This window comes from Phacochoerus africanus, chromosome 8, assembly GCF_016906955.1.
Source record: "Phacochoerus africanus isolate WHEZ1 chromosome 8, ROS_Pafr_v1, whole genome shotgun sequence".
NCBI classification, from domain to species: Eukaryota; Metazoa; Chordata; class Mammalia; order Artiodactyla; family Suidae; genus Phacochoerus; species Phacochoerus africanus.
Window position 1 is genome coordinate 96,394,311 of NC_062551.1, and position 21,149 is coordinate 96,415,459.

At 44.9% G+C, this 21,149-nt stretch overlaps 1 protein-coding gene across 3 annotated transcripts in view; it reads left to right on the forward strand.

Annotated features, from left to right (window-relative positions):
• Positions 1 to 21,149, forward strand: part of PTPN2 (protein tyrosine phosphatase non-receptor type 2) — a 77,200-nt gene that overhangs the window by 41,289 nt on the left and 14,762 nt on the right. For 2 of the 3 annotated variants that reach the window (XM_047793613.1, XM_047793612.1), the window contains exons 3-7: positions 4,704 to 4,804; positions 6,017 to 6,115; positions 10,865 to 11,002; positions 18,987 to 19,196; positions 20,624 to 20,776. In XM_047793613.1, the coding sequence (XP_047649569.1) occupies positions 4,704 to 4,804; positions 6,017 to 6,115; positions 10,865 to 11,002; positions 18,987 to 19,196; positions 20,624 to 20,776 (701 nt within the window). The remainder of the gene's footprint in view (positions 1 to 4,703; positions 4,805 to 6,016; positions 6,116 to 10,864; positions 11,003 to 18,986; positions 19,197 to 20,623; positions 20,777 to 21,149) is intronic. The other variant, XM_047793614.1, reaches the window with a different exon arrangement.

Sequence of the window (21,149 nt, forward strand, 5' to 3'; positions counted from 1 at the left end):
GAAAGTAACACTTCTTCCCCCAACTGCCTCTCCCCTCAATTTTTTAGGCTCTGACTCCCTTAGAAGAGGAGATTCAGAGTTTCCAGGAAGATGGTGAGATGCTCACTGACTGTATTACGTTGAAGCCAGTGTGTCTTACTTTATAGAAGCTGTCCAAGAGGAACAGTGTCCATGTTCCACATGGCAGTGATGAATTTTACCCTTTTATTTTTTCTTCCCTTTTTGGCTGCCCCTTGGCATATGGGATATGAGATACTGGCCAGACCAGGGATCAGATCTGAGCTGCAGTCACTACCTACGCCAGATCCATAGCCTGCTGTGCCGGGCTGGGAATTCAACCTGTGTCCCAGCGCCCCAGGGACGCCACTGATCCTGTTGGTGCCACATCAGGAACTCCACATTTTATCCCTTTTGTGAGGACACTTTCCAGGTCTTCTCTCCATCTCAGAGACTCTGGGGGTAGAGTCATTTTGGGAATATGTAAGCAGGATTTAGTTAGCTAACTGTCCTGTGAAGTTTAGGAACTTGAAATCATGATTGGCTGAGAGAGACAGATGTCTGCCGACAGCTGACCTCTTGTTTGGAGAAGGTTGAATCCACTGTGTGCTCCAAGCAGCCAGCCTGGTGACATGTGCTCTGGGAGAGGCTTGGTGGCCACTCGGTCCCCTCTACCTCTGAGGGACCCCTGGTTGAGCTCTCAGTGGGTGGGTTATCCTCCTCTGTCCAGTCTGCCCACTGTCCTGCTGCTCTTCTCTCCTGGAAACTCTCATGTGCTTGGGGGTGGTTGTGGTGCCTTGCACAGCCCTCGGGGCCCCTGCCCACTCCCAGCCCAAGTGTGCCTTCCTCCTCCCCATTGGCCTGCTCCCTGGCTCCCGGGGCAGTGAAGTTCATTGCTTGATAGGATTCTTTTCTTTTAAAAAGCTTTGAACAAAGCTTTTTAGTGTCATATTGTCCTCTTGTCCGGCTTGTGGGACTTGTGTGCTGAGTGTTGGAGGTGGTAAAGGTCAGGAGCAGACCATGGAGGGTGCAGGGAGGTTGGCACCCAGCAGAGAAGGGAAGTCACAGGTGGGTTCCCCATGAGAACGGTGTGCGCAGTGATGAAGGCAGGGCCGGGCCCAGTGGTGGCCTTGCTGTCCCTGCTTTTCCAGGGCATGACCTTGGCTCACGAGTGTCAGTAAGATGAGCAGAACATTGCACAGGTGTCGGGGTGGAGCGGTGACCAGCCAGCTGTGTCCTTCAGCCAAGAATGACATGGTGGTTATGTCGGCAGTGAAGGATCCTGTGGCAGGTGGCTTTTTCTCAACTGCAGTGTTGACACTCTGTCTGATGCTCATCTGTTCCCTTGTCACATGGCACTTAGTGCTTATGGGGACCTGGCTTTAGTTCCAGCGCCGCTTTTGGTTTAGCACTTGATTTACAAGAGAAAATTCATGTTCTTGGTGCCTCACGCCTTCTCCTTGGAGGGTCGAGGAAGGTTGACACAGCTGTCGCACGCGCTGCGTTCCTGGCAGGGAAGTGCTGTGTACCATGGAAATCCGTGCTGCAGGCCACTGTCCTCCGTGGAGATTGGGGGCGGGGGTGGGGGCAGAATCTGTGCTGTTCTGATGGTCGGACTTCTTCCCAGCTTCTGTTAATCCTGATCTCTCTCCAGTAAATGTGAACCCTTCCTATTTGACCTGACGGACTTTCCAGAAGATATCTTTGTAATAATGATAAAAGGTGAAGCCAGTTGTGGGGGGTGGTGTTTAAAAAAAGCTCATTGTGACAGTGTTGAAAAGGCTGCTTAGCTCTGTTGTCAGCTAAGGCTGTGGTTCGAGCCAGTCATTTCTTGACAGATGCCGCCGTTTCTCAGAAAACAGCCCGAGAGGGCGGGGCCGAGGGAGCTGGCCCCTCTGAGGCCGCCACCTCCCCAGGCTGCCACCTCCCTGGCAGGAGGAAGCGCTCATCCCTGCGTTCTGCCGCTGGTGGTTGTTGAGCAATTAGGTTTCCTGTGCAGTATGGTCTGTTTGCTTTAGTGGCCTGTTGTGTGGCAAAGTGAGAATCCCTGTCACTTTCTCCCTCTGTGGACCCTTTGAAGACAGGGCGGGGAGATGGCCGTCCCCTAAGGAAGGTTGTGGGTGCTGCGACTGGGGACCCAGAGCTTAGGGGGCTCTGACATCTTGACACTCATCTCAGAGGTTCCTATGCAGAATTAACTCCTCTGGGAGAGGAGCAAGCATGTGGCTTTCTGGGTTTTTCCTAATTCGGAAGTTGAAAGTTTGATTTGGAGTGAACCCTTCAGATTTCGCACAGACCAGCTGTGACCTGGGGGAGGAGACCCTCAGGTTTAAGGGGACCTGTGTCACTTGCGGGTATTTGTATATAGTTTTAAAGGGATATGTTTTATTTAATACAAGAAACTCAGTTTTTTCTCTACACAGATTGATTCTCTTCTTAATCAAAGAGTTACCTACTTTTCATTTTTTATTAATCTTAATGGAAGAATTAAAATGGTGTAGGTGATTCGGAGAGTTTTTTTAAAAAAATCAGTCAGTTCTGAATTAAAAATATAGGTTGAACAAACATTTCTTAGCCAGTCCTGAGTAGCTACCGCTTTCCCAAGGATTACCTTCCTTTCATAGGGGTGCCTTTAGGGTAGCACCCTGCTCCTCACTGGTCAGCGCTGGGGCTCCAAGGAATGGCTCTGTACTTATGTGGGTGTGTGATTGGTGTTTTTTATGAACCGGAGTGACACCTGGGGTCCATGTTCACACCAGAGGGAAAAGAACAGTGAGTTCAGAGGGCAGGGTGTTGGTACCCTTTAGAGGGCACCTCTGTCTCTGCCCAGGCCTATTTCCTCCACTGCCATGGAAGGGTCTGGATGACCTGCCAGATAAGCCCCAATTCCAAGGGCTATGGAAGGGAACCTGCCTGGTGCTTATGCATTGTTGCTTCTTTTGCCAAATTTCTTTTTTCACTTGTGCAATAGATATGATTAATCTTTGGGGTTTGTGTTCTTTCTGTGATTACAACATGAGGAAATACATTCCTTTGGCATTATATTTTAGTGGGACTTGAATTTTAGGGAGGCTGTAGCATTTTAAAAAGCACATGTTATTCTCTTGATATGTGTTATCTAGAAGGTAGATGATCTTTATTTTAATTATGTAGCTGACCTTTCTACTTTCTCCCATAATATAACAGTTAAAGGGTGATCAGACTATTAAAAAGAAGTGACTTTTTTTTTTAAGTGTTGACATCATCTTTCCGAGAACACTAGTATCAGTAATTTACTATAACAAGATCTTCCCTTTTCCTGTTGGCAAATGGCATGTAATATTTACAGAGGTCTTAGGTTCAATCCTGCCGAAACATCTCAGATAAATTGTTGTGTGAAACTGAAGGTAAATTGACATGTGAAACTAAAGCCATTTAACATTTGCTTTCATATAGAGATAATGTGAACAGTTCTTTTTAGTTTAAAAGTAGGGGAGAGAATGGTTGTTATTTGCTCAGGGGGAGCAGTTTTTAATAGAACGTGTTGTCCACTTAGACATCAGATGTGAGTTTAGTTTATAATTCAGTCATGTGCCTCTGACGATCATATGTGGAATTCAAGTTAATGCCAATTCTGCTGTTATACATGTGCTTTCTCTCCCAGTGTCATACTTCTTTTCCCTTCCCACCAACACAATCCAAGGTAAAGTTGTGTGTTCCACATATTTAAGCATGAATTCTAAATCTGTGAGATTTTTACTTTCAAAAACTAGAGGTATATCTGAACTCCTATAACACAGCCTAAGTAATGAAGCATCTTTAGTTGTCCTTTAAAGAATTGGAATATTCCAAGTATATTAAATAAATATAGTTTAGCACTTAGTCTAAATATAGTTAAAATTATTTAAATTTAGTTGAATGCAGATCTGTTGAGGAATGAAGAGAATGAAATGTAGTTACTGTGGAGTCTGGCCTTATTTATTTGAGGCCATTGGTTTTTGTAGGTAGACTTATTAGTTCTTAGGCACCAAGAAGCTTCCATCCTTTTACTTTTAGGAAGATAAATGCTTTATTCTTTTTACTTACGTTTTGCTCTTTGGTTTGTTTTTCTAGTTAAACAATACCTAATCTACACAAGCAGAAGCATTTCCTTTTAACATACAGTAACAAAAGGATTTCATCTTTGCATCCCTTTTTAAAAAGGGAGTAATTGGAGTTCCCTGGTGGCTCAGCTCATTAAGGATCTGGCATTGTCACTGCTGTGGCTTGGGTCACTGCTATGGTGTAGGTTCGACCCCTAGCCCGGAAACTTCTGCATGCTGTGGGCTTAGCCAAAAAAAATAAAAAATAAAAAGAGCATAATTTGGGATTTGACTTAACCTCTCCTGTGGTGCTAATTTATTTGACTTTGTCCAATTTATTTTCTTCTGTCATTTTATAAATACCCAGAAAATTAAAATAAAAAAGAGGAGTTCCTGTTGTGGCTGAGCAGGTTAAGAACCCAAAATAGTGTCTGTGAGGATGTGGGTTCGATCCATGGCCTTGCTCAGTGGTGTTGCTGTAAGCTGCTCTGTAGGTTGCGTGTGCGGCTTGGATTCTACCCTTACCTTGGGAACTTCCATATGCTGCAGGTGGCGGCTATAAACAGAAAAATAAAATTTTAAATAAATAAAATTTTAAGAGAAATGGCACGTTTGAATGACAGTATGGTTTACTCTCTATTTCAGATGATCATAGTCGTGTTAAACTGCAGAATGTTGAAAATGATTATATTAACGCCAGCTTGGTTGACATAGCAGAGGCTCGGAGGAGTTACATCTTAACACAGGCAAGTGTGTGATCTGGACCAGATACCTCACTGCTGCTTTTGTGGTTGGTCTGCTTTAAAATGTAGCTGAAGGAGGGGAGTTCCTGTCGTGGCTCAGTGGTTAACGAATCTGACTAGGAACCATGAGGTTGTGGGTTCGGTCCCTGGCCTCAATCAGTGAGATAAAGGATCTGGCATTGCCATGGACTGTGGTGTGGGTCACAGACTCAGCTCGGATCTGGTGTGGCTGTGGCTGTGGCTGTGGTATAGGCCAGTGGCTATAGCTCCGATTAGACCCCTAACCTGGGAACCTCCATATGCTGTGGGTGCGGCCCTCAAAAGACAAAATAATAAGTAAAATGTAGCTAAAGGAGTTCCCTTGTGGTGCAGTGGGGTAAGGATCTGGCATTGTCACTGCTGTGGCAAGGGTTTAATCCCTGGCCCAGAAACTTTCACATGCTATAGAGACACCCCCCCCCCCAAATGCATAAGGATATCTCTCTCTCTCTCTCCATGTCTGGTATAGATCTCCATTTTGCAGGAGGAAATTGGCAGTACTGCTGCTAAGTGGAATGGCTGAGAACCTCCTTCCCCTTTCAGAACCACTAACAGAAGGTTAAGGAATGACTGTATTGATGAAACGATACATCCTTTTCTTTTTCCTTTTTTTTTTCTTTTTTGTCTTTTTGCCTTTTCTAGGGCCACTCCCGCGGCATATGGAGGTTCCCAGGCTAGGGGTCGAATTGGAGCTGTAGCCACCGGCCTATACCACAGCCACAGCAATGCAGGATCCGAGCCTTGTCTGTGACCTACACCACAGCTCACAGCAATGCCAAATCCTCAACCCACTGAGCAAGGCCAGGAATCAAACCCACAACCTCATGGTTCCTAGTTGGATTCGTTAACCACTGCGCCACGACGGGAACTCCTGATACATCCTTTTTTTTATTTTATTTTGGCCAAGCCCCCAGCACATGGAACTTCCCAGGCCAAGGACTGAACCCACATCTCTACAGCTACCCAAGCTGCTGCAGAGACAATGCTGATCCTTAACGTCTGTGGCACAGTGGGAACCCCTGGTCCTATTTTGTATTTGAAGTGGATTTCAGGTCTCCATGTCCTCGGTATGATCAGATGCACTCTTCTGGAAAAAGACGCTTACCTGAAGCAGCTTCCTTGGTGCCTTGCTCATCCCTTTCTCATATACCTACTTTTTCTTCTCTGTTCTCACAGGGTCCGCTTCCTAATACAGGTTGTCATTTCTGGCTCATGGTTTGGCAGCAAAAGACCAAAGCAGTCGTCATGCTGAACCGAGTTGTGGAGAAAGAATCGGTGAGTAATACTTGATATTTACAATTTTGTGTACTGCCTGTGGTTATTAACTTATAAGTATTTTCGTATTTCTTTGGGGATATTCATTTGTTCGTTTTGGTCTTTAATTGCTAAAAGCTAGTAGGGTGTTTCTGGCCAGAACTAATGTCTCCTTTCCTTTCTTACATAAATATTTAAATATCAATCGCAGACCGCTATCCTCCACCAAGTATAAGTATGATGTGACAAATACTGACTAGTAGTATATAGACCTTTGGAATCCCTAGGCTTTATTAGAACCTTTACAGTTATTATTACCAAAATCTTGGAAATTTTGTAAAAGATAAAAGTGACAGGTTTTTCAAATCTTTGTTAAGTTACCATCGGCTCTCAGCTCATGAGATAGTAAGTGTGGGGATATATAAATGTATTAATGTTTGAAGTGCAATCTAGTCCCACTGGCGACTAGTGGTGTTACATTGCTTAAGTCTTTCAACTTCTGTGGCTTTAGGGTCCTCTTCTGTCAGACACCAGATTGGAGAGTACTGTCTGTCAGGTCTCTTACAGCCCTAAGCCTTGAGTCCACTTTACTTCCTAAGCTTCCTGATTTTTCCTTCTTTTTAGTGGTCTTCAGTTGTGGTGAAGTGTTTCTGATCTGAAGTGGCGTTGCTATACCACAGTGCCCCTAGAGTCAGCAGTAGTCACTTAGGGTGGTTTTGTGCTTCCCACTGTGATTACAGATCACTGTGGTTTGGACAGTTTGAGAAGCATTGTAAGCTAGAGGATTTATAAGCTTTATTCCTCACTTTGCAGTATAATTACTGTGTTAAAGAGATAAGACTGCCACCAGAAATTAGAAATCACTTTTGCAGTGATTGGATCTAGATGCTTCATGAGGTTTGGGTTTAATCCTTCTGGGTGATATTGTTTATCAGCATAGTGATGATACTGTTGTTAGTCAGCTGTTGCTAGTCAGTGCGCAGCTCCTTAATTGATAGCGGTTATAAAGTAGTGATATTCCAGTTTTGTCATTTAGACAAAGCAGTCTTGAGATTTTGTTGGAATATTTCTGTTAAAAAAAAAAACCCTCCCACTCTTGTTACTTTACCATATATGTATAGGAAAAGCAGTCTTCAAAAAAAGCTAATTCCCTGAGTTCCTGTCTGGCTCAGTGGTCAACGAATCTGACTAGGAACCATGAGGTTGCGGGTTCGATCCCTGGCCTTGCTCAGTGGGTTAAGGATCCGGCGTTGCCGTGAGCTGTGGTGTAGGTCGCAGATGCGGCTCGGATCCTGCGTTGCTGTGGCTCTGTCTTAGGCCGGTGGCTACGGCTCTGATTGAACCCCTAGCCTGGGAACCTCCATGTGCCATGGGAGCGACCCCAGAAATGGCAAAAAAAAAAAAAAAAAAGCTAATTCCCTAGTGTCCTCAGTATGTGATCACTTAGGTTTCCTTGCTGTAGGGGCAGGGGCAGGAGGGGATCAGTTACTGTGAAGTCATGAATTTCAAGGTATTTGATTCATTTCACTCAATTACAGTTATTATCCCTATTGTAGTCAAATTGTCCCTCCAGGGCCAGCAGAAGTCTCTTCAAGTTGGGCCCTGAGTTCTTCTGAAACAAGCCTAAGAGTCTTGTTTCTTGCTTTCTTGCTGTCTGTTCTGACCCCATACTGCAGGCTCATCTTAAAACTCCTCTGTAAGAATCAGCTATTTCTTTAAGGAGCCTCGGTTTCTTTTCTTGGGCAATAGTGCCTCAAGGTCACAACAAAAATAGGGATATTTATTGTTACCCTTTCAGTAAACAGAGCTAAGAAAAAAAAATGTTTGTGTTAAGATAACATACCTCAGTATTCAAATGCAGAACTGTGAGAGGTGGCTTAACCCTTTCTGCTTTACATCTGTTACAACCTTTTTCCAGGCCATAAATTCTGGTTCTCAGAGACACTAGGGATGTAGAACATCTGATAATGACTCTTTTACTTTGTCCCATGTTACACAGAGAATATACTCATAATAACAAAACTTCATTATCAAAATAACCACTGAAAAAAGTTGAAAATTTTTGTTTTCCCCATTCTGATTTTTTGTTGTTTTGTTGTCTTTTGTCTTTTTAGGGCCTCACCCATGGCATATGAAGATTCCCAGGCTAGGGGTCAAATTGGAGCTGTAGCCAGGGCCTACACCACAGACACGGCAGTGCCAGATCCTTAACCCACTGACTGAGGCTGGGGATCAAACCTGAGTCCTCGTGGATACCAGTCAGGTTCAGTAACCACTGAGCCAGGATGGGAACTACCCCCATTCTATTGTTTTTGAAGTTGCACTTCGCCTACACTGCCAGGGTTTATAGTGCTTTACAATCTCTCATATTGCTTCGTGTACATGTGTGCATACTGCTGTGTCTCTCCATTACTCTGTCTGCAGCTCTTACCCAAAAGGATCCTAAGGAAGGACTCAGGGACACTGTAGTCCCTGTTTCTTCCGTTCTGGATGATTTATTTGCTGTCCCAGTGCTCAAGTCAGTTTGGCAGGGTATAAAATCTTTGGTTCACATTTGCTTTTCTTTGAGCAACTTGAATGTGTTATTTCATTTCCTCTGACATTACAAACTACTGTCAAAGCCAGACAGACATCTAATTTTATTTCCTTTATAAGTTGCTTATTTTTTTTTTAAACCTCTGTTACCCATAGGACTTTTTTCCTTCAAATTCCATTAATTTTACTGAAATATGTCAGTGTTGGTCATGCTGGGTCAGTTTGTCCAGGGGCATAGTGTGTTCTTCCAGTGTGGATTTCAAATATTTTTTCTTTCTTTAAAGAAAAAAGTATTGAATTATACTTGTTAACATTTATTTTGTTCCCTTGCTTGCTTTGGTGTTCTGTGGGGCCTCCTATTATATATGTGTTAGATTTTCTTTGCCTGTTTTTTGTATTTGCCACATTTTCTCTAATCCTATTTGACTCACTCTTCCTTTCTTTTTTATTTAAAAAGATGTTCTTTTTCTCTTTAGACATCGTCTGTTGTGTTTATTCACCTCTTTTACCTTTAGTTTAGTTAGCCTCTGTTTCTTTTCTCTCTCTCTTTTTTTTTTCATGGCCGTACCTGTGACATATGGAAGTTTCTGGACCAGAGATTGAATCTGAGCCACAATGGCGGCAATACTGGATCCTTTAACCCACTGTGCAGGGTCAGGGATCGAACCTGCACCTCCTCAGTGACCTGAGCTACTGCATTTGGATTCTTTTTTTTTTTTTTTTTTTTTCCTTTTTACAGCCTCACGTGCAGCATATGGAAATTCCTGGTTCAGGGGTCAAATTAGAGCTACAGCTGTGGCCTGGCCCACAGCCTCAGTAACACTAGATCTGAGCTGCATCTGTGACCTACACCACAGCTGGTGGTAATGCCGGATCCTTAACCCACTGAGCGAGGCCAGAGATTGAACTTGCATCTTCACAGGGACAATGTTGGGTCCTTAACCTGCTGAGCCACAATGGGAACTCCTGGAGGCATTTTCTATTGTTTGTTATTTGTAGGTCTTTGTGAGTTAAAAAAGGTAGAGTGGCCAAATTTTTTTTGTTTTTTTTTGGTCTTTTTGCTATTTCTTTGGGCTGCTCCCACGGCACATGGAGGTTCCCAGGCTAGGGGTCGAATCGGAGCTATAGCCACTGGCCTACGCCAGAGCCACAGCAACACAGGATCCAAGCCGCGTCTGCAACCTACACCACAGCTCACGGCAACGCCGGGTCATCAATCCACTGAGCAAGGACAGGGACCGAACCCGCAACCTCATGGTTCCTAGTCGGATTCGTTAACCATTGCACCATGATGGGAACTCCTTTTTTTTTTTTTTTTTTCCATATTTTTACAAGGGTGTTTTTCTGGTGTTTTTTTCATAATGAAGTGGCTCTGTCTCACCTTACCTGTCCTGCTGGCTTCATAATTTGATTTTTTGGGAGATGCTTTGATTATCATGAATATGAATTCCATCATCAGCAGTTACGCCAAATTGTAACAACTCTAGAGAAAGGGGGCTTATCTTCCTATTCTCTCCCTGACATGATTTTAGTAAGTATGAATGTTGTTTCTAGATATGCAGTATTTAATAGATTAATGGTTATTTATGGAAAATATTATAAAATAAAGCCTTTCAGTACTGTTTGAAGGTAAGATCCTTTCAAGAGTTTGATATTTTTAGAAGCAGAGTGAATGCCAGTATGATGTTAAAATATAAATTATCTGCTTTAGAAGTGACAAATGGGAGTTCCCATTGGGGCATTGCAGAAACAAATCCGACTAGTATCCATGAGGATGTGGGTTTGATCCCTGGCCTCAGGGGTGGGGGACCCAGCGTTGCCATGAGCTGTGGTATCAGTTACAGACGTGGCTCGGATCCCATGTTGTTATGGCTGTGGTATAGGCTGGCAGCTGTAGCTCCAATTTTGATTCTTAGCCTGGGAACTTCCATATGCCGCCAGTGCAGCCCTAAAAAGGAAAAGAAAAGAAAAATGACAGATGATTTTTATTTTATGAACATGATATCTAATTATGTTTTCTTTAATGTATAAGTTAGAGGAACATTTTACAAACCTGCTTTTTGTAAGATGTCAGTCTTACTGAAATACATTGAACATAAAACGAAGTGTGACTATTCTTAGATTTTGGTACTTGAAAAATATACACCGTGTATGTGGTTTGTTTTCCTTTCCAGCTTTTTATGGTTTCATAATGTCTGTGAACTAAAAGAATCATATCCACGTTCTTAAATTTAGGTTAAATGTGCACAGTACTGGCCGACAAAAGACAGCCGAGAAATGCTGTTTAAGGAAACGGGATTCAGTGTGAAGTTCCTGTCAGAAGACGTGAAGTCCTATTACACAGTCCATCTACTGCAGTTAGGAAACACCAATGTAAGACTTCTCGTGCCCAAAAGATGGGGCTTCATAGGATGATTTTAAGGGTGGTTCTTTGTTATTAGACTTGAAGTTTGGGGCAGCCCATACATTTCGATGCCATCTCTGATGGTGGATAGCCATAACCATTTCTTTACAGCTCTCCCGGGACTCTCAAGAAACCCTAGAAACTAAGCATTTTAAAGTTCACGTTGATATTTGAGGATTCAAAATAGTTTATTAAAATTAGTTGAGGAATAAGAGCAGGCTTAGAATCGGGCCGGCCTGGATTCCTGTCCACCTCTGCTGCTCTAGACCCCTGAAGCCTGGCTTCCTCTGGGGGCAGAGCCCATTACGGCTCCTGCTCAGGGTAGTGGTGGGTAAGGGTGTGCAGAGAGCCATGTTCTCAGCAGGTGCCCAGGAACCGCCAGCCCGATACTTGCTACTGCCTGGAGACCCCAGGGACTCGCCACACAGAAACTTGTCTTTACTGAACTGGTGAGGATGGTGAAATCAATTTAGCATAGAACATTTGCTTGGGTTTTTCCAGAAATTCAAGACTTGTTCCTTGGCACTTGGTTGAGGTGCAGGTGTGCGGGGCTTGTGAGTCTGCTCTTGTCAGAGGAGAGCCCTCCCTCTCTTCCCACTTACTCCTTGCCTTCTCTGGTTTATAATTAGAGTAACTAGAAAATTTCAAATGAGAGTGATTCTTGGATGCTGTTAGAAACTTGGAAAATAGGAAAATACTTTAAAAATGGCTTCAGGAATATATTTAGTCTATAAAGCAAGATAGTGTTTTAGTTAAGCATTAGGTGAATTAAGTGATTCGCATGTGATCATTAACCAGAAAAAGAAAAAAAAAAAAGGCTTTATGGAGAAGGGAGATACAGACTCTTCAGATGTGCAGAAATACCTTTTATGGTTGCTCTCTTAAAACACCTGTTTTCCATTCCACGCTAAGCACAGGTGTGTACCGTGAGCTGAAGGCTGGCCCGGCCTCCCATGACATTTGTAACTAAGCTTACATGGGATCTCTTGGGTCATCTGAGGGGTTCCGGGTGGGAATTAGGAGGCTGGGCCTTGTTTGTAAACCTCCTTACCATGTTTGTTCTGTACCCGTGAGTCCCATCTGCCCACGTTCTGTGCTGCACTGAGACACACCAGCAGCTCCTTGATGCTGGGTGTTCTTTGCTTATTCCCAGAAACAGAGCTGCATTTCCTTAAACTCCTGTGGTGCTCAGAAAAGTCTTCTCTTGGTACTTATTTGTTCCAGGTACCTCATCTGCTTGTGGCATTAAAATTGTTTTAGATGGAGGTAGGCTTTGATATTTTTCCATTTCTGAAACCCGTCCTGAGAATTGATTACACCTCAATTACATAGGTAAATAACTGTATTTTGTTTATCAGTTTGCAAGCTACTTTCATCTAACACACAGCCTGCCTGTAATGTGGATAGAATGTTCTTAATAATCCTGATTTTCATACTTAAGAAACCTGGAAAATCCACTAGATTATAAGATTTTTTTTCCCCATAAACAGCTTTCTCAGCTAATAAGTGACAGACCAGAACTCCTCTCTTCTAATGTTGTAGGACAAGGTTTTTTGGAGAAGATGCTAATTGTTACATAGGAAGCCCCTCACTCTAAAGTTGCTGAGGCTGCCCTGAGAGCTGGCCAGTTACCACATTTCTGTTGCTAGCAGTTGAGTGATTTCTTCCTGCCTGGGTTCAGAGTCCACCATGATTCAATAGGAACAGTTTGTTTATGTTCTACTTTACAATGTTCAGTAAGAGCCAGGCAAGGTAAAAGAATAAATAGCATTTCAGGAGGAGAGACAGAATTGCATTTGGTTAAGTGCTTAGACTCTGAAACTATATGGCCTGATTTTAAATCCCAGCTCTAGCACCCTTGTCTGTGAGATCGGTCCCATCACTTAACTTCTGCACCTCCATTTTCTCGTCTTCACGAGGAGGATAATGACTACTTGCCTTGTGGGGTGTTGTAATGCTCCAGTGACTGACTGCTCTAACATGCCTGAGACTCAGGGTGGGCTCCATCCGTGTCAGGGGTTCCCCCATGATGGGATGAGAAGGGGGGTGGAGCAAGGGCAGTGGGAGAGACAGTTGAGGGAGATCCGAGCCTTGTTTGTGACCTACACCACAGCTCACGGCGACTCCAGATCCTTAACCCACTGAGCAAGGCCACGGGTTGAACCTCCGTCCTCGTGGATACTAGTCAGATTCGTGTCCACTGCGCCTCAACAGGAGCTACCTCTCCTGAGTCTTGATGGGAGCTCAGAGTCTCAACTGAGGTCAGCTGGAGAACTTACTTGTCTTTTGGACTTTTCTGTTTGGTTGGCTTTCGCAGTTTTCTTTGTCCTTGGCCAGCTTCAGTATATTGAGTTCCAGGAAGGCTGTTGTGTTGACTGCCTTGTGTTTCCTGCCCCTGCAGATTTCTGCAGAGCAGGCTGAGAGCCTGATTGTGTGATGCTCGGGGAATTTGGTTGAGCGAGTTGAGATCCTGTGCCCACCTGGGCGTCCTCCTCTCCCTGCTTCTTCTGCCCTGAGTACCTTCTGCACCAGCTCCTGCTCACTTCTTGCTTCTGATATATATATATATATTTTTTTTTTTTGTCTTTTTGCTATTTCTTGGGCCGCTCCCGCGGCATATGGAGGTTCCCAGGCTAGGGGTCGAATCGGAGCTGTAGCCCCCGGCCTACGCCAGAGCCACAGCAACGCTGGATCTGAGCCGCGTCTGCAACCCACACCACAGCTCACAGCAACGCCGGATCTTTAACCCACTGAGCAAGGCCAGGGACCAAACCCGAAACCTCATGGTTCCTAGCTGGATTCGTCAACCATTGCACCACGACGGGAACTCCTGCTTCCGATATTCTTAATGTGTCTGTGATGCACTCGTTCCTAATAGCTCAAGTCTTCTTACACTTCTCCCCACAATTTAAATTTTACCATTTTGCCAGCTTGCTCAGCACTTGAGTATGTCTGTACTTGGGACACCATAATGGAGTTTTCAGCTCCCCATGGGCAGGGCCCTTACCTCTGCTGTTGTGCTGAGTGCCCTGTGACCCACACACACCTGAGTGCTTGTTCTAAAACAGGCTCGGTGCTTCCCCCACACTCCAGGAACCCCTCTGTGGCTGATGCAGATGTCCTCGGCCTGGCCCTTGCCTCTTGTCCACCTTTACCTCCTGTGACACCCAGGCTTTGTCCTGGCCTGTCCAGTAGCTTGTCCCTGGACTATGCCTCTGCCATCACCTTTCCCTCTGCTTAGGTCCCAGCTACTCTGTGGCTCCCCTCTCCTCCTGGCCTGGTGAGTTCTGGTCATCTTCCAGAGTGAGTGACTGACCACATATCTAATTTGGGCAGTTCAATGACCCTGCAGAACTCACAGGGCCCTGAGCTAAGGCGGTGGCAGTGTGGTGCAGATTCTACAGTCGTACTGTGTTTGGGGGGCAGGTCGACACTCCTTGCCCCTCTCCAGGAGCAGAGAAAGGCAGGTGAAGAGAGGTGCGGCTGTGTCCAGGGGTTGCAGTGGAGGCGATCATGGGGGTATCTCTGGGATTCTCCACGTGCGGCAGGATCGGGATCCTCCCTAGGTGTTGCCTGTTCCTCTCATTAGCCTTGGAAGGTAATCACTTCTTAAACCTCTTGACAGACAAGGAAACGGGGCTTATGAAAGTCTTGCTACCTTCATTCGGACTTAAGGTGTGAAAATAGTTGGCTGTCTAGGATCTTCCTGATGACCAGAGAGTTGGTCATTTTACTTGCATTGCTAATGAGAAGAGTTTGATGGAAGCCGGCGGGCCAAGGCGGCACCCAGCTGCCACAAGCCTCTCAGCTCCCCACTGGCTCCCGCCTGCTCGGCTCAGATGGCCTCTGGCCTCACAGACAGACATCCTACTGGCATCTTATCGCAGTCTTCAAATTTAGGTTTCTTCCCAAACCTGTAAAGGAGCTTTTGCCTAAAAGGAACAGTGAGCTGCCGCTGTGTGCAGAGTGTGGCATGCGTGGTGCCAGTTGCATGGAGGACACTTGGGTGATGTGGGTGTGGGCCGGGGTGGGCGTCCCAGGAGGGGCGTCCCCCATAGGTTGGAAACTTGGAGTTCGTCAGGAACTGTAACATCTCAATGTAGAGCCTATTCCGAATAAAGACGAATTTTCTTTCTATCCTCTGGAGCCCCTTCCCCTCGCCTGTCTTTCTGTCTTTCTTTCTATCTTTCTGTCTTTCTTTCTTCCTTTCTTTCTGCCTAGAAAAGAAGGAAAAGGTATCCAGTCACGGATATAAACTTTTTTCTACCCTAGTCATAAACATACGGATCTTATTACTTCACATGGTCCTTTGGGAATTATGTGATTCTGTGAGCTATGTTTTTTAAATCTTGTTTCAGTAGGAGTGAATTAATAAAAAATTAATCTCTAGGAAATTCTTTATTCTGATCTTGTAGGGGAAGACTGATTTTCAAAGGTCTCTTAGTGAGGAAGACTGTATTATATGAACGTTGGTGAGCATTTCTGGGAACTCGCTTTGAGGATCCCAGACGGTGTGACCTGAATTTGAAGGAAAGAAAGAGGCCATTAGTCTTGAGCCAAAATCACACAAGCAAAGAGAAAGCAAGCAGTCACTCAGGACTGTGGGGTGACCACATCTTTGGGCAGGAGGCGATGCAGCAGTTGAACACACACTGATGCTAGCACTGGCCACGCCCTGGGGAGCTCAGCTTGTGGGGACCTCTAGCAGGCCTACCGGGTCGGCCCCTGGAGTGGTCAGCACTGTCTGGTGGCTGGCGGCTGCAACAGGCGGTTGTCAGAGGAAGGGTTCGAACACCACCTGGGGTCTTAGGCCCCATTGAAGGCGAAGGTGACATTGAGTTAACAGTCTGCCTGTATGGGTGCTGGATGGCTGCCATTTGTGGTTTTTCTAAAAGGAAGCTACAGTTTAGCCTTCTTAATTTGGAGTGTTTTAAAACACCTTTTAATACAGTAAACTTAATTCCTTTCATCTTGTACAGTAAGATCGTATTTTTGGTGTACAGTTCTGAGTTTTGACAGTGCATTCGGTTGTGTCACCACCACCCCAATCAAGATAAAGAACAACTCTCCCCCCGCCCCCCAGTTTTTCTGTGCTGCCTGTGCACAGTCTGTCTGACCTCCCCTTCCAGCTCCTGGCTACCACTGAGCTGGTTTCTATTCATATAATTGAGCTTTTTCCTGACTGTCCTATCAACAGAGTCATATGTGTACTTAGAATCTGGCAGCTTTGACTTAGCATACTTCATTTGGAATTTAAAAGGAGGTGTTTTGAACTTTAATAATCATGATGAGGAGTTCCTGCTCTGGCACAGTGTGATCTGCCTCGTCTTTAGAGGGCGCGGGTTCAATCCCTGGTCCAGTGCAGTGGGTTAAGGATCAGGCGTTGCAGCAGCTGTGGCTCGATTTGATCCCTGGCTTGGGAACTTCCATATGCTGCAGGGCGGCCAAAAAATAAATAAATAAAATAATAGTAGTCATAATGAGCATTTTAATTAGTAATAGGGAAATCTTCTAGTACTTGCAGTATAGTGAGAACCTGGGGATCACAGTGTATGTGGAATTATGAAAGCTAGATATTAAGAAAAATTGGTCAACTAGGAGTGTATAATTTTTTAGAAATTTTAAACTCCTGCACTGTATTTTATCAGTGTTGTACTTCATATAACGAGTCTTGGACTTAGGAGTCTTAATTTCTACTGAAAAGGGGGAAATTTAATTAATTAATTAATTTTTTTGTCTTTCTAGGGTCTCACCCGCGGGATTTGGAGGTTCCCAGGCTAGGGGTCCAGTCAAAGCTATAGCCGGTGGCCGACACCCCAGCCACAGCAATGCCAGATCCTTAACCCACTGAGCGAGGCCGGGGATTGAACCTGCGTCCTCATAGATGTTCGTTGGGTTCATTAACTGCTGAGTCACAATGGGAAATCCAGGAAATTTTATTTTTAAAAACTGAAAACTGGAGTTCCTGTCGTGGTGCAGTGGTTAACAAATCCAACTAGGAACCATGAGGTTTGCGGGTTCAATCCCTGGCCTTGCTCAGAGGGTTAAGGATCTGGCGTTGCCGTGAGCTGTGGTGTAGATTGCAGATGCAGCTTGGATCCTGTGTTGCTGTGGCTCTGGCGTAGGCCGGTGGCTACAGCTCCGATTCAACCCCTATCCTGGGAATCTCCATATGCCGCGGGAAGCGGCCCTAGAAAAGGCAAAAAATACACACACACACAGGAAAAAAAACCCTGAAAACTAACTTTAATTTTTACATTTGTATTGAAAGGTGGCTGGTACAGTAATAATCTGCAGCTGGTCACCATTGGAAAATCAGGGATTTTTTATGTTGCTTCTGTGGCCCCTTCTCCCAAAGCAGTCCTGTAATAAAAGTTGGAAAATTGTGCAAAGGCGTGTTAGTTACTACTGTTTACAGAAGTGAAGAGTGTGAGGCAGAGAAGTGTTCCTGGGGGCAGAAGGCAGTTGGCAAAAGCTAAGGAGCATTTTCATAATGAGTTAGTCAGAAATAAAGGTCATTGGGAATATCCAGGAAGTGGTGGCGAGTGCCAGGCAGGCTTTAAGAGACAGGAAGCATTTAGCGTCTTGGTAAACCATTTCAGCACATTGGCAGGGCATGCAAGCAGTTCTCGGATGGGAAATTATTACCACAATTATTACCAGGGGGAAAAACAGCAATTACAGCAGTTTCAACAAAAAAATGGAAAGATTGTTTCTTTAATTCGTGAGTTGTTCCTCTGTGCCTGTGTAACAGAATCTAAAAGATAACTGGTATGAAGGGGACAATTACACCTTTAAAAACGCTGGAGTTCTTTAAAAAGAAACGAGTAAAGAATGCAAAATTATACTGGCAGAAAATTTCAAAAATAGAAAGAGAATCCATCCACTCATCATGATGTATGAAATAAAATACTGCACCATGTACAGACAGGTTCATGGAGGAATCCAGAGCTGCACAGGCTATGGCACCAGTCCTGGTTCTGCCATTGCCCCATGTATGACCTTCGGTAAATTACTTAGCCCTTCGCTTCAGTTTTCTCATCTGGAAAGTGAATTTTAATGGGATTGTTGTATGAATTAATACCTAAAAAGCTTAGAAAATGCCATCAAAATAATGTGTTACAGGAGTTCCCATTGTGGCGCAGCAGAATTGAATCCAATTTGGAATCATGAGGTTGTGAGTTCGATCTCTGGCCTCCCGCAGTGGGTTAAGGATCCAGCGTTGCCATGAGCTGTGGTGTGTAGGTCACAGACGTACGTGGCTCGGATCTGGTGTGGCTGTGGCTGGCAGCTGTAGCTCTGATTCAGTCCCTGGGAACCTCCATATGCCGTGGGTGTGGCCGTAAAAAGCAAAAAGAAAAAGAAAAATCATGGTACAGAATATCCTTAAGGTTTCAAAGCATTACGCAAAACACATCTTTCCGCACTAGGTTTTTAAAAGAAAATCCTTAGTGCAGCAACATGGATGGAACTAGAAACTCTCATACTAAGTGAAGTAAGTCAGAAAGAGAAAGACAAATACCATATGATATCACTTATATCTAGAATCTAATATATGGCACAAACAAAGCTTTCCACAGAAAGGAAAATTATGGACTTGGAGAACAGACTCATGGTTGCCAAGAGGCTCCCCTTGGAGGGAGGGGAGGGATTGGAATGGACTGGGAATTTGGGGTCGATAGATGCAAACTATTGCCTTTGGAATGGATAAGCAATGGGATCCTGCTGTATAGCATCAGGAACTATGTCTAGTCACTTATGATGGAGCATGATAATGTGAGAAAAAGAATGTATATATGTATGTGTGACTGGGTCACCTTGCTCTACAGTAGAAAATTGACAGAAAACTACAAAAGAAATCATTAAAAAAATAAAGGCACTAGGTCATCCAAAAAAAGAAAAAAAGAAAGAAAAACGTAGAACTAACATTTCCCCTTGATTTTCACTTTTTAGAGTGGTGAAACCAGAACAATATCTCACTTTCATTATACTACCTGGCCAGATTTCGGAGTCCCCGAATCACCAGCTTCATTTCTCAATTTCTTATTTAAAGTGCGAGAGTCTGGCTCCCTGGATCCTGAGCATGGGCCTGCGGTGATCCACTGTAGTGCCGGCATCGGGCGGTCAGGCACCTTTTCTCTGGTGGACACCTGTCTCGTCCTGGTAAGTGTTCTGGGCACCCACCTCCGTCATTCGTGCCTTTTACCGTTTCCGCTGGCAGCTGGCAGCGTCCTGACAGCGTCAGGATGCCAGAACTCTGTTTTTCAAACTTCTACCTTTGAGAAGAGGCCGAAAATCTCATTCATGTCCTTTCTCATCTGTCTTGCTTGTGGCTGATGGGGTTGTGTCTGCAGTGCTTCTAGCGCTCTCCAAGACTTTTCCTGGTGGCTTTATGTTATGTAACTAAGATGTCCTCCCCTGCCCCCCTTATTTGGCAAACATCAGCTGGTAGATAACATTGAATTCCTCTCATGCCCTAGTTTCCTTACTTAGAACTGAGGATGGTGGTGGTATTTTCCTTGCAGGGCTGTCGAGGATTAAATGAGTCAGTACACTTAGGACACGTCCTGCCTAAGCTCTCGGCACATGTCGTGTTAGTATCACCCGAGGTTCCTGTGTTGCCGGAAGCCCGCATTCAGGCCCATGCCACTCCTCACCTGGGCAGGTGTCAGCACGTGTCCTGTATCACCTGGCTCTCTGCCTGATGTTGTATCTACTTCAGTCACAAGTGGATTGTTATCTTGAAGTGAACTTTTTTTTTTTTTGTCTTTTCTAGGGCCACACCCGTGGCATATGGAGGTTCCCAGGCTATGGGTCTAATCAGAGCCGTAGCCGCCAGCCTACACCACAGCCACAGCCACAGCAACTCAGGATCCAAGCCATGTCTGTGACCTACACCACAGCTCACAGTAACACCAGATCCTCAACCCACTGAGCAAGGCCAGGGCAGAACCCACAACCTCATGGTTCCTGGTCAGATTCATTAACCTCTGAGCCACGACAGGCACTCCTGAAGTGAACTTTGACACGTTTGAGAACGCTGGTGTCTGTCCTGTTCATGGAAAATGTTAACACTGACGTAGGTATTTGCCTCTTCCCTGCAGACGCAACTTCAGCTTCTCTCTTTGCTGGTTGGGGTGGGGGTGTGGTGGTTAGAGGCTGGTGCCTCGGCCCCCTGGTGTCATTGTGAGTCTGGCTCTGCCCAACTTTCAGCTCCACTACCCTCAGGAGGCTGCTGCACACAGACGTGAAGGCTGAAGGTACTGAGCTAAAACCAAGCTGCTCCTCCCAAGATCTTTGTAAGAAAAAGAGCCTGAATCTTGATGTATTTATCCTTACGTTAAACCAGAACTGGTCATAAATCGTTCCTTTGACCAGCCAGTAGCCAGAGCGAGTGAGGTTACTGTGTCAGCATGGATCCCCAGGGACCAGAGTTGCTGCCTCTGCTGCTGGACCAGGAGGCCTGGGCGCCCTGTGCCCACTTTCCCCTCCTCTGGCAGCGCCCCGCAGAATGCCGAGCAGTTTTCCCTTGTTGTTTCTTTTGCCCGGGCTCTTAGTGAAAGGCCTGAATAATTTTTCTTTTCTTGCAGATGGAAAAAGGAGATGATATTAACATTAAACAACTGTTACTAAATATGAGACAGTACCGAATGGGGCTGATTCAGACACCAGATCAACTCAGATTTTCATATATGACTATAATAGAAGGAGCAAAATTTATAAAAGGAGATTCAAATATACAGGTAAACTTGTTTGGGAGAAAATAGTACCTGTGTATCAAGTAACTATACTCCATTTGAGCACCTGTCTTCTCCCTTCCTTCTGAAAAGCATCTTTACTTGACCGTGGTAAATCCAGCTGGCAATGCCAGATCCAAGCCATATCTGGGACCTACACCACAGCTCACTGCAACCCCAGATCCTCAGGGGATCAAACCCGTGTCCTCATGGATACTAGTTGGGTTCGCTACCCCCCAAGCCACAGTGGGGACTCCCAGCTGGTCATCTTGAGATTCTAAAATGTGCAGTCACACCCATGTAACTCAGCCTCATGTTACATCCTGCCTATTACCCAGAAGAAAGCAAAGTTTTCGTGTAAGGAGTGTTTAAGTATTTA